Consider the following 13,803-nt stretch of genomic DNA (forward strand, 5'->3'; position numbering starts at 1 on the left):
CACATGAAGCTAACAGTTGTTTTTTTTGACATAGCTTTGGAGCTAAAAGACTAACTGTTTGAAATGTGTCGTGAAGTTCAGAGAATGAGAGCTTTTAAAAGAGATAAACTGTCAAGTTAGTTTAGCTTTTATGACTAATATGACTAAAAAATTATTATAAAATAGCTTAATCTCATTTATTTTATTACAATTACAGCTAATAAACAACTGCAAAACGACTTTTAATGCATCAGCAAAAATAAGTAAGCTAGTTTTGGTTAGTAATACACAAGTTGGGACGTTCTGTCTGAGCCATTTCTAAACAACTGCGGATTCTATCAGTTCAAACAACTGTACGTGAGCACAGTTATACGTATGTGTCAGCACTTTGCTGGAAGAAGATCCAAACTGTCACCCTCAGATGATAGGAAATTGTTTAGGATGTTCAGGAACCACCGAGGCTCAAGCCTGCCCTAAAGCCGGATCTGTGCCAGAAACCCAACCAGTTTAAATGAACTCGACCAGTTCTGCTAAGAAGTGCAGTCAGATATGCAGCCAGAATTATGCCAGAAGTTTGCCGATGGCTACCAAAAGCATCTGGTCAAAGTGCAACTTGCTAAGGGATGTTTAACCAAACATTAGTGAGGTTGTTTGTATTTGAGCCTGTATATAACCTTTGACCCTGTGTGGATCAGAGAAAACCCAAAATAAATTCAGATTTATGGATCTAATTCTTGTATTTTAGCAGCAGTTCAAGAAAATCCTAAAAGCCCAAAGTTACCACGACATACATGCCCAGCTGTACTCTTCTAAACACGACTCTTGTTAAAATCCTATTATCTGCTGATTTCTGTATTGTGTGACTAAATTATTGCGCTGGAAAGCGAAATGAGCAGAGGAGGTCCACCTTAAGACGATCATTTTGTTCAGTATTGTGTCTGAACGGTCGTCACCTAATCGCGCTTCCTGCTAAGCTAGGCCGAACGGCATTTCCCCATCTTTCAGCTGAAATCAGCCTGATGTTTCTCCTTCTGGCTTCCATATTCACCCTGCTTGCTGCTCCCATAATGCTCTACCTGACGTCTACAACGAATCAATCTGTTCAGCGGCGCCGTGCCTGTCCAAAAACGAAACCCAGCCGCCCAGACATCTCTGTCCACACCTGCTGCTGCTGCTGCCCTCTGCAGAGCGGCAGCTGCAGGTGAAAACAAAAGAGAAGTGACAACTCGAGTTAACCCGTCGCTGCTCGGTCACTGCCAGCACGCCATCCTGTCACCTCGCGGAGCGCCGCTCTTCCTCTTCCCGTGATTCCTCTCCCTCCAAAACGTCCAGGAGGGAGAAACCTGCAGCTTTATTGAGTTTTCTTTTGAATAAATAAATATTTAAAGGGAGAGGATGAGGGAGGAGGGTGTTTGACGTCCCACTCTGGCTGCAAATCAGGCCATCAAAGGGGCCAGACAATGTGTGCTCGCTATTAGTATCAATTTACAAATAAACTGCTTTTTTGGTGACTGGATCTCCGATGTCAGATTTTGATAAATGGTTTCAATTTGGCAGCTGTTTTCGAGTGTCAGAGCCCATCTGACGCTCGCCGCCAGCCGCCGCTGCTCGCTGCCTCAGAGAATATGCCTCAGTTAGCTCCTCGCAGCCGCTGCAGCCAGAATAATCTCTTCATACTAACCAGGATGCCTGATGGCTGCACGCCGTGCCTCTGTGTGAGCATACAAATGTCGTTCTGTGGGTGACACCAGCTCCCTGATTTCAATATTCTCGACTTTGTCTTAAAGGAGCATTTCTGCACTTTTAAATCCCTCTTCCTCACCGCCTTTCTCCAAAAAGCCCGCAGAGTTTAACAGACCCTGTTTCCACTTCCACGTAGAGATATAAATTTACCACCATAAACTTTAAATAAAGGCGTAAAAATTGGCTTAGTTTTTCCATTCTGCTGCCATTTTCAGGTCCAAACTCTTCTTCAAACAACAAACAAACAAACAAAGGCTGAGAGTTAAAAACAGTCCAAATTCTTCCAGCTAAAGTGGAATGATCACTGTGCTCGTTCTCACATAAGATGTAGGCTGTAATCGAGTTAGGAGGCTGCTGGAAGTTAGATAGCAAGCTTCCATTGTATATTTCTAAAAACTGAAACGTACATCTCTAAAAAAAACTAAACAGCAGTGATGTTTGGACAGTTGGTGTAGCCGGGGTAGTTAACACTAGACAAACATCACACAGTGGTCAGTTCTGCTCATCTCCAGCTTTCTTGGACTCTACCAGAGCAGCTTTGCATGATTCAGACCTCAAAATAATCCATCTTTATGTGATACAACCCCTCATGTCTTCTGATTGGCTGTCCCACATAAACAGAAGGTTTGTGTGCCTGAGATGATCAGATAAACAGGATATCCCCGCCCTCAGTGACACCATACAGATCCAACACTTTAAACATGCGACTGCAGCGTTTCCAGCAGAATAAGACTTGTTTATGTCCACGTCAGATAAACTAAACAGAAAATGTTCAGAAGACCTTTTGATCTTCCTGAAACTGGACAAAGCTGCTTTAAAGTTTTAATGGAACAAAAGTTTTGTGTTCATTCTCTTTAATAAAGACACAATCTGATTGTATCTGATGCTTGTATTTCCTGTAGTAATGAGGCACATGTGGACCAGTTGCACAAAATAAAACCAGAGTTTGTACGCTTAAAGGAAAACTGAAAATTAATGAAGAGTTTTGACGTCTATGTTGACGTCCATCACAAATCACAAAGGAAACTAATCAAATCAAATGTTTCTTTTTTAGTTAAAGGCATCGAGCACGGAGCTTTGATTATACGAGACATTTTAAAAATGAAGTTTAGTTAAACTTTGTAATTCATGAAATGTTTTACACCTCCTCCACTTTTAGGTCCCAGAGTTAATTTACATAATTCTGATGTTTTTTTCTCTCCCTGGGCTTCTGAGAAGCCAAACATCGCCAAACCGATCACGCTTGACGACCATCCGCGCCCTCCTCCTCGCCAGTTGAGGGGAAACAAAACGCAGCGAGAGTAGCAGCAGCAGCAGCAGGATTTGCTCCCATAAACAGCTGTTTCCTGTTTGAAGGCTCGGGAACAATCTGGCCCGCTGGCAGCGAGGAGCGCCGCACCGTGCCAAGAGCGTACCGAGCAGAACCAACAAATCCAATCAGGCGACTCGAGTTCGGCCCTGTGCTGCATTAGAAGCCTTCAGCTCACAGCGCAGGTGGTCTACGGCGTCCATGGAGGGACAAAAAGCCACTTCAGTTTGAAATCAGCCCTTAATGTGGCCCTAAACCCGATTAAAGCGCCCAATTAGCAGCAGCCTTGAATGACAGGTGCATTATGGGTCATACCTGCCAGACTTAAGCCAACCTCCTGGCCTTAAATCTGACCTTTGACCCACAGCAGCAAGTTAATGAGTTGTCTTTACTGACCTTAGGTAACCTCTCAGGGTCTCCGGGGTGGCGAGGGATGACCTTCTGTAGCCTCTGGAAGCCGTAGTCGATGGTGGGCTCGTTCAAGGCTGCGGGACAAACAGAAACAGGAGAGAGGGTTTATTTAACCCCACACGCGTCTGACAGGAACTCAGCTGATTGTTGCAGTTCTGCAGCTTTCATCTTCATCATCATCTTTGTGTGGTCATTTTACTCTTTTTTGGTACTTCCATTTGTCTCTTTTTCAAAGGTTTATCTTTTGCCGTAGTTCCTGTAGTCCTTTTTCTTCTTTTTCTGTATTTTTGTCTCTTTGCATGGTAGTTTTACCTCTCATTGTTGTATTTGACACATTTTAACGTTGTATCTGTGTCACTGCATTGTCCTAGGTTTGTTTTGCGTGTTGTAGTTTTATTTTTTTTGTGGGACTTTCAGATCTTCCAACTGTGTCTTTGCATCATTCAGGAGTTTTTTATGTGTCCTGGTAGTTTTCCCTATTTTTCTAGCTGTCGCACCTCTTACTGTACTTTTGCATCTTTTTTGAGTCTTTTGCTCTGGTCAGGATGGTCTTTTTTTAACAACATATTTCAGCCTTTCCTTCTTCTGCGATTGTGCTGAAATCGAAGAAAATAAAAACACGTCCCCAACTCGTGAGATGTAATTTTAATGCAACATTGTCGAAATGTGCTCGTCTTTTGCACACGCGTGCAAAAGCCAGGTTTTTCTTGACTTCCTGTCATTTCCTGAAGTTTAAACTCAGCAGGGATCGTTTCACCTCCCTCTCCTCTGATCTCCTGTTGGTTCGTGTCAGCGGTGAGCGCTAACGGAGAGGGCGAGCGAGCGCCGTCAGCTGATCTCACTCTCTCTTATCTCGGCTGCTGTTTATCAAGTGCGAGACCTCACACTCCACCTCTCCTCCACGGCTAATTCAATCCAGCCTCCCCTCCACCGAGCCCTCTCTCTCTTTTCTTTTCTCCTCCACTCATTCACCTCCGCAAACAATCTGCCTTCCTCCTCCTCCTCCTCCTCTCTCCATATGCACTGAGCAGAGCTGGAGAAACACCCGGAAATGAGTTCGGGGAGATACTTCTCCATAATCAAGCCCATTAATCATAAAAGGCTGTCAAATTTGACTTTGGGGACAATTTGTCAGCCGATCTTGCCCACTCCGCTTTTGTCACCGTTGGCTCTTGTATTCTGTAAGGATGACTGACACTCCAAATGCTGCTGAGTAGAATAGCTAGTTTGCGCTAATATGCATAACCGTGGCTTTCATGAATAAGAATAAGGCAGCTATACGGCGGCACAGAGGGGTCTCCTTCAAAGGGCCCCGCCGCCGTTTGTCGCCAGCGCTCCAAATAGATGTTATTACCATTATAACAATATTTGTTTTCTTTTCCCGGGAATGGGCAACGGCGAGCTGCTAAATCAAATTTGTCGGAGCCCGTTTCAAGCGGCGGCGGAGGAGAAAAAGGGCTTTCAGGCTGCAACTGGGGTGGGGATGATATCTGAAGGGTGACAGAGTGCTGAGGGACGTGGCCCTCGCCGCAGGGGCTGCCATGTTGGATTCCTCGCCTCCCCGCCTCCCTGAGAGGAAGCAGAGAGCAGCGCGGCCTGAATCTATTACCTCGGCCCGCCGCGAATGAAAGAGCGATTCATTGCAGGATCCCAAAGAGACTTTTTGGGGGGATGCGGAGCAGCAGAGGATGAATGGAGATAATGCACCGGGACGACACGAGCAGCAATCAGCGGTGAATCCCAAACTGGATTGCCTCCTGACGCTGCGTACATACATCCCAACTTATAAAACAAGTGAGAGGCACTATGGGAACTGCTGCAATAGAATAAAAAACCCATTTACACTCGGAGGGAGGGGGGGGGTCTGTGATGGTTAACTCGCCACCTCCATCAGAAGAGGAAGTATTCTCCTCTCTGACCTCCGAGCTGATCCGAGATGTTGAGAAATGATGCTGATGTGGTTCAATCGAAGGCGACATGTCTGCAGATAAACATCAAAAAACCCGGAAACTTCCTCAGCGCCAAAAGTTCTTCGAGATCTCTGAGATCCAAGTCCCCGATCTGTGCTAAAAGTCTTGGAAAGAATCTGGGAACACGAGCCTCATATCTCTGTCCTGGTCCTCTCTCTCCTTAGTTTGGACACATTTTCTGTCTGCGAGTTGCTGGTTTGAAGATTTTCTGTTTTTTTCACTTTAGTTTTGCCTTCAAAGCAGAATTAAAGTTGCTTTATTCGTCTTGTTATGTGTTGGGATGACTTTAATGTGGAATTTTTCACAAGCACTTGACAAAATTTTATTACTCAATGACAAAAATAAAATACAAAATATTGAAGTTTGGAAAACAAAATATTGTTTTAGGAACAAGTACATGGTTGAGAAGCCTGGTTTTATCTGTCAACCTCCTGCACATGGGCTCATCGCCAAACGTGTGGATGTTATCACTGTGATATCATCCAACATCAGCAGCTTTCCTGCCACCATGTTGTTTCTTCAGTGTAAGTAGTGACACTAATGCTAACAAGCTGCATCCACAGACACAAATACCTGACAATTAGTGCTCAGCAACAACCAAATAAAATCCTAGAATTCAGCAAAACCGGACCTCAGATTTCTTAGACGGTCTGTTAGTACAGTGACCTCACAGCAGCCCTTTTATTGGTCAGATCAGGTCATTAAAAATGATCCAAAAGGCTCCAACAGCACAAACACAGCCCAGAGGTCCAGTTCAGTTAGTCGAGGGGAAGCCTAGCTAACTGAACTGTAACCATACAACTGTAAGTCAAAGAGGCCACGCCCCTAACAATACAAACTTTGAGCCTGAATATAATTTAAACAGGTAAAATGTTGTAAATGGGGAAATTAGAAATTCTTCTGGCCATAAACGTGTTTACATGGGAGTCTATGAGGACTGAGTCCTGGAGCCTCCAGTGGACGTCAGAGGAACAGCACTTTGGTTGACGCTTGGTTCACACTTAAACTCTTGGACACCAACATTCAGCCACTGACAGATGTGGTTTATTTCTGAAGTTTAAAAACTGATGAGAAGTTTTATTCTGAAAGGTCTAAAGGAGCTGCTCTGGTTTGTAGAGTCCACACCGCCCTGGGCTCTGACGAGTACATTGAGTGTCTCAATAAGTCGAGTTGGTTTGATAAAACATCTGGATTCAGACGCCTCTCTCCAGAGACGTGACGGCGCTCTGAGGTTGCGATCGTTGCTGGAGGTGGAGACGACCACAGACGGAGAATGAAACAAAGACAGAAGTTTTAATGAACCTCTGATGGGGATCGACCCCCCTACAGGCATTAAGCCCATTACTTTGCCTTATTAAAATCTCGCTGCACTTTGACCCCAGCACCCCATTGGCTGCCTGCAGGGCCCCGTGCTCCTCCCAGCCAATCGATAAAGACCGCCTCCTTCCAAAGGAGCCAGTGTAATTGGAGAATGGCGGCTGGCAATGCGAACCCTGACCCCCCCTCCCCCCACCCCACGCATTACACCGCCCATATGAAGACAGATTGCCTGATTTAGTGTAAACATATGCTGCAATTCCAGGCATCAGTGCCACTTTCTCCATCGTAATTTGTATTGATTTTTCTCTGCTCCTCTTTGTTCAGCGCGAGGAGGCCACGGCCGTCGCTTTCTCCTGCCGTCTGATGCTTTTTATAAATCAGAAAAGGAGCAGAGGAAGATAATTCAGAGGTGAGAGGAGAGCGGGAGAGACAGAGGCGAGCGAGAGGAGGGGATTTTTTATATATTTCATCAAGTATTTATCTCTCTCCCTCTCTCTTTGGATCCTTTTCTCTGCCCTCGCTGTGAAGGTGATCAAACGGTCGGCCGGCGTCCTGCTGAGCGGCACGCTCCGTTATTAGACCGCTAAGTGACTGAGGAGAGGAAGAGAAGAGAAGAAGGGGGAGGCGGATCACATTTGAAACTAATTTCTTCACGGCATATCTGGAGTGTCGGAGAGGAGGAGGATATTTTACGCACTTACAGGAGAGACGTTCACTTCCTGCTCAAACACCCAGCAACTACTGCTCGATTAATAATGTCTGAACAATCAAGACAGAAGCTTTAAAAAAAGAGTCAAATAAAAGCAGGAGACACATAAAATTTACAGAAGGTGATAAAAAGTAACAGGATGAGAAAGAAGGCTTTAAAACAGAGCGAAATGCTGCAGGATGAAAGTGAGGATGTAAAATGTATCCATGCTGGACCTCCATGGGTCTGAGGGCTCAGGCTTTTTAAAGTGACCACTAGTGCTTCATGAGACGGCTAAAAACTATACTGTGACACACACAGTCCCAGAAAAAACAAAAACTGGGCAAAAACTTAAAGGTCAGACTTAAAATTCTGGAAATGAGTCTGAAAACTTTCAATCACTGCATCCCTAATTACACAGCTTTTATTGTGAAAGGGTGCAGCCACACTGAAGAGCGAATGAATCAAACGCGCTTGTTTTAAAGCTGGAGCCGCAGATCTGGATTCTTGTCTCGATGCTTCTCCTGCTGTCAAACTGACCACCTGGTGCTTCTCACCTGTCCGGCTTCGCCCTGACAGCGAGCTGAAGGGGAAGCTTCCTCTTCCTCTCCTCGCTCTGGTATCATTCGCCGCTTCTGGCTGCAGATGGCGGCTGATCACAGATCAGAGGATCAGAGCTCTGGGAGGGAGGACGGCGGATTACTGGAACATCTCAGCAGGCTCATTACCCCGCTCGCTTCGGCTCCCACAATCCAGCAGGGCGCCGTGCTTCAGAGGAGAGCCCGCCTCTGTTTACATCCTCCTCCTCACTACTGTTTACATTTATCTTTCATTTGCTGCTCCTCGCCCTGAATCTGCTTTTCCACGCCGCTGGTTTGTATATATTTACCAGCCGGAGATGAAATCCGCACTTTAGGGTCTCTGCTCACCTTTACTGTTTTTGTTTTGGCGTTCACGGCCTCGTCGCAGGCGCTCTCGTGTCCCCGATGAGCCGGCAGACTTCAGTGCTGCGTGGTTTCCTCCTGTATTACTCTCATCATTTCAAATAGGCGCCGCTCATCCGTCCCGCAGTAACGTGTGCTGCTATTTCCCATCTCCCCCGGCCGCATGATTGATGCAGGTCAGCGCGGCGTTTGGCCTCATGGCCCGCCGATCGCAACTGCTGATGATTCCTCGCCTCCTTCAGTGTGTGTGTGTGACAGATGCACGACATGCCGAGCCTTAAGTGGACGCGCTGATTTGTTTTTCTGCTTGTCAAGTGGCCAACCAGCATCAGCTGGGGTGGGGGGCATGCTGACAGGCTGCCATAACACCCCGAAAGCATCTTTTCAGCGGATTATTGATCTGCTCCGACTTTCAATTCATCACTCAGTCATCGCAGAGAGCAGGGGCGACTAGGCAGGTCTGTAAATGACAGCGAGCGTAAAGTTTCCTCTGCAGCTTGTTTGTTTTACATGGATGTGCACACTGGTGTGACAAGGAGGGCAGTCCTGTGGGGACATGTCTGCACGTGTTTAAGTAAAACAAGCAGAAAATGGAAAGAGAGATAAAAATGAGCAAAAACAGATCAAACGTATGAACTCTGAGTCTATCTGCACTTTAGGGACTACTTTCAGTGGCGGATGATTCCGTGTTGCAGAGGATTTTGGCGTCAGTGTTGGTTTGATGTTGAAATGTTTTTCTTTCATTCTTTACGCAATGAAGACGCGATCTTCTGATGAAGATCAGAGTCGGCCCTCCCGAACCCGCCAGGTGTCTTCAGGTATCTTCAGGTACCGTCGTCTCGTCTCTATAACCCACATGAGCGCCCACTCCCTTCTGCTTCCTCCTCCGAGAGCCGTCGCTGACGCAACAGCCCCTGTGATTAGAGCGAACATCCGCCCCGACGCCGCGTGTTAATCAGCGAATAATTACCTCGCCGTGATTAGAGCCGGCCGAGCAGAGTGCCTCAAAGAAATAGGCCCCCCACCTGAGAAGTTATTATTTTCTGGAGTGGCCGCCGAAAATGCCCCCGCAGAAATGGCTAATTACCCGACATTAGTTCCACAAGTCCCCATTCCCAAAGTGGAGCTCTTTGATATATGAAATGTGGTGCGTCTCTGCTGAGAGTCGAGGAATTCCCGTGGCGGAGAGCACACTTCTGCCGTCTATTAAAAGACGACATGAGAGGCGAGATCAAAGGCGGGGACGCGACAGCGCTCGTGTTGTTTCATTGCTGTCGTGTGATCGCCGCTAAGTGACTGAGACGCGCCTCCTGACGCGTCACATCCCGACTCTGTAACACAAACTCGCTGATCACTTTATTAGGAACACCCAAACCATAAATTCTGCCTTTATGAAGCATCTAAAGTTTAAACATCTGGCCGAGGTAAAGCAGGACGACGGGTTTCCTCTGGTGTTTTGTAGTATTGAAGAATAAAAACACATAAAAAAACCACTCTGTTTATATTTAAATCACTAAAAGATGAAAGATCGTTTTAACCCTGTGAGAAACCATCAGCGACAATCCCAGCAGCTCCTGACCCTGCGTTTTAGCTGTTTGTCTTTAAAAGTTGATTTGTTTGGTTCCCTGATTGGGAAAACTTTGGGGAACAATTTAAAAAATAAACATTTTGATGGTTCAGGTTCTCGTCCTTGCAGGTAAGACTTCGGCCGTATGCGGTTATTTTTAGAGAAAACAGAATTTTTCCGAGATGAAGAAAGTGCTGAACTTCACTGAATGAAGCCTCGACAGTTGGTGCTGTTCAAACGTGCCGAGGATGCACCGCGTGACCATGCAGGCGTCGAGTCCTCAGCACAGAAAACAAGACAAGACACGGGGAAAGAACACGAAGAGAACAAATTTTGTCAACCGGAACCCAAACTGTATCATAAAAAATCTGTAGTTTTGGAGTTTAACTACTTAGATATCGATAAAAACTTGCCTGCATGCACTCTTAAATGTGTATTTTTCCTGACTGTGAAGCACCTGCAAGGGTGTTTTTCTTCTTCTTCTGTGGGGAGCGCTTTTAATAATCCTGAGAGGACCTGCAGACAAAGGGCTGAAAAACCTTCACAGTGAATAATCTGCTGAACATCTGTCCAACATCAGGCCGCGAGCTCTTCATCTTAAAGATTTTAATTAGATAATCAAGTTTCTATTAATGAGACTTTACATGACACACACACGACGGTCAGTTAATTCATGTTCCAGTAACTTTTGTCACTTCATACACTCTGTGAGGGCGCGGCGTTGGCGGCGGCCGGGGCCGGAGCTGCCTGTCAATCACTGTTTAAAGTTCATGAAATTTCTATGAGCATCGATTGCAGCAGAGGCGGGTGTAGGAGGTGGAGGAGGGTGTTAATGACTCCACTGACTGATGCAAGCGCCTCACTTTTAATCCGCCTCCTCGCCTCACCCTCTGTGCTGCAAACAGGTCTGACGCTTGTGAAGAAGAAATAACGCCGCCGCAGGTCCGACTGTGCTTAAATCACAGGTAACATCTGAAGCACGTCTCCTTAAACATCTGCTGGAGTTATTCTGGGCGCCGCACAGATGTGAGCTTTCAACACAAAATGAAGATGATGTTTAATCGAGATTTAGACGTCACTAAAACAAAAACACAAGAACTGACGGTTTTTAAATAAATCTACAGCTGAGTCACAAACCTGAACGGCCAATCACGTCTGGCATTCACTCTGAATGAGCTTCACTGGGGCACTTACAGCAACACGTTTTTTACCCAGGAATTTGCTCCTCATGCCGTGCACTAATGGCTCCGACCAGCCAAAATCTTAATTTCAATTCACAGAAATTTCCTTAATAGATCAACAAACGACCAACAAAGTGCCTTATATTATAAGGTAAAGACCCTGGAGAGACAACTGCAGAGAGATTCCACGATCCCCCGTGAGCAGCACTTGGTGATGGTGGGAAGGAAGAACTCCCATAAAACAGGAAAGACCTCTATCAGAACCAGGATCAGAGCGGGGGAGTGATCTGCGCTTTCTGCCAGGTGTTTGTGTCAGAGTTATTCTAAAACTGACTCCAGGTTTAAACGCTGGTCTGAGCTGCAGTAAAGCAGCTGCAGGCTCGTTAGCTGTGTTGTTTCTGGAGAGAGCAAATCCTGAACTTATAACCAAACTGTGGCCTCATGATTAGTACGTCTGGCCCTTAGTCTGTTCAACTCAACATGAAACAAACCCACAAACTACAAAACTAAAGCGCACTGAATCCCTCCTCCTGTAAACCAGCATTTTGTCTTTGCGAATTGTTGCTGTCGGGGCCAGACAGGGTTAAATAGAATAAAAAGACGAGGCTGAAGTGACGTTTCGGTGGTTCAGACGGAGGTTTTTCCAGCTGAATTATGAGTTCTGTCCTCACTGCGAGTCCTGCCATAAACGGCGTTTGCCTCGTCCTCTCTTTGTTTCCGTCAGCCGCTGTAAGCCGATCCCGAGCAGGCTACAGATAATTGCCTCCATGTGTTACTGCGACAGTAATTAAACAATAAAAATTCAGAAGTCAATTAGCGAACGGTGCCTCAGACGTGTCGACAGGAGAGGGGGGAACAGCGAAAACAGAGGGAGCGCCTCCTCCTTCTCTCCTCCAGCTGAGGTCGGAGGTGTAACGCCGGCCTCTTGGTTACACGTTCGCAGACCTTCAGCGAACCCTCTGGAAGAATCTGCTAATGTTTTCCATGTGTGCCGAGGAGGAGGAGGAGGAGGAAGAGCAGAACTTACAAAGTGCTTCATTGTACTTTGAGAGAGGAGCTCAGAGTGAGGAAGTTGCATTTGAGTTCAGACTTACTATTAATGAACCAGGTCTGCATCACACGAGGGCATACAGGTTCACTGATTGGTCCGTTCTAGTGATGTCATCCCAAATGATCAGGTGGTTAAATTAAGCTCAGTTTGGGCAACGCTACAGCTCCTTCGTTTATTTAATGAACACAGCAACATAAACAACGTCAAACATCTTCAAGATCATCATGTTTAGACCTGGAATAGTCAGACCTGTAAAACACTCGGAGTATCACTCAGGCTGCCTATGTAGGCTTGACCTCTGACCTCTGACTTTTCCATGAAGAGGAGAAGTAAGATGGAGAACAAACAGGATAAACTGAGATTCGTCAGCCGTCACTGAGCACTGGGAGAGCGTGAGGAGGGCGGCACTAAATCAGCAGAAGTTTGACCTTTGCATCCACAGAAAAACACTGAATCCTTTAGTTATTCCAGTAAAACAATTATCCAAGTAAGTGGAGTGGATTTTATTTGCAGAGCTGCTTAATCTCAGGGCCGGTCCCAGAGGGATCCCAACGCCCACACCGGAAAACCACCAACAAAAAAAACACGGAGCGGAGAGGGGACGAGTGGAGGGTGCATCCCAGTAACTTAAAAACCACCACCGTGAGGATTATCGCGTAACATCACTGCAGTATGTTTCCCTGCAGGAGACAAGGGACCGGCTACCTCTGAGGTATTTTGTTCTGAAGCAGAATTTAAAACCAGAGCTGGGAGCTACATTTGCTACAGTGCTCCAGCTCGGAGGTGGAAACAAGAAACTTCACCTCAGAAACAGATCTGAAATCATTAAAAGCCCCAAAGTGCAGAGACACTAAACCACCCGTTCTCTAAAAGGAGAGAAAAACTACAACACGCCATTTTAACAAAAACAAAAAAACCTTGTGCATAGTACCTGTTTAAGCAAGTCCGGCTGCGCTTAAATCACACGTAACATCTCAAACACGTGAATGAGGAAAACAAAAAGTTAGAAACTGCAGGAAACATCAGAAGAAATCCAGAAAGATTCATTTTCTATGAAACAGAAACTGCAGAACAAATCCGGGGCACTCCAGAAAAAACAACCTCCTTAAACATGGAAAAAAAACGGAATATCAGATCAGGAATCATCCTTAGATCTGCCAAAACATCTAGACCAGACCTGGAATATCAAAGGTGATCTGAAGCTGGAATAACAGGTTTGGAACATCTGGTCTGGAACTGGCAGCTGAAAAATTGAGACCTGGATTTGAGTTTTTCTCAACTACGTTTGTCATTACTTCGAATAACACACTGCGAGTTTTAAGCAGATAGTTCTACCAGTCTGTGTGGAAGTAAGTCTGACCTCTGACCTTCAGTTTTCCACAGAGGGGGCAGGAGAGGACAGGGATGAGCTGCTGCAGAAGCATAAAAACTACAAACCTGTAGAACCAGAATATTAACAAATAAAACCCAGAAAAACGGAGAAGACTAAAAATGCAGTATAAATAACAATTACTGTATAAATCATGAAATATTCACACGTATATATAAACATCCAGAAACCAGCACATTACCCATGAAACCCACAGACACTGATTTCTGCACCACAGCAGCAGAAATAACAAGAAAAAAGAACCAGTACG

The 13,803-nt window shown here is 45.8% G+C and overlaps 1 protein-coding gene across 3 annotated transcripts in view; it reads right to left on the bottom strand.

Moving 5' to 3' along the window:
- Positions 1 to 13,803, bottom strand: part of LOC146677006 (transcription factor COE3) — a 146,889-nt gene that overhangs the window by 21,532 nt on the left and 111,554 nt on the right. For all 3 annotated transcript variants that reach the window (XM_085417568.1, XM_085417576.1, XM_085417586.1), the window contains one exon: positions 3,428 to 3,516. In XM_085417568.1, the coding sequence (XP_085273694.1) occupies positions 3,428 to 3,516 (89 nt within the window). The remainder of the gene's footprint in view (positions 1 to 3,427; positions 3,517 to 13,803) is intronic.

The sequence above is a fragment of the Rhamphochromis longiceps genome, linkage group LG2 (genome assembly GCF_057381845.1).
Source record: "Rhamphochromis longiceps isolate RC_006_pf linkage group LG2, R_longiceps_female_GT1.1, whole genome shotgun sequence".
NCBI classification, from domain to species: Eukaryota; Metazoa; Chordata; class Actinopteri; order Cichliformes; family Cichlidae; genus Rhamphochromis; species Rhamphochromis longiceps.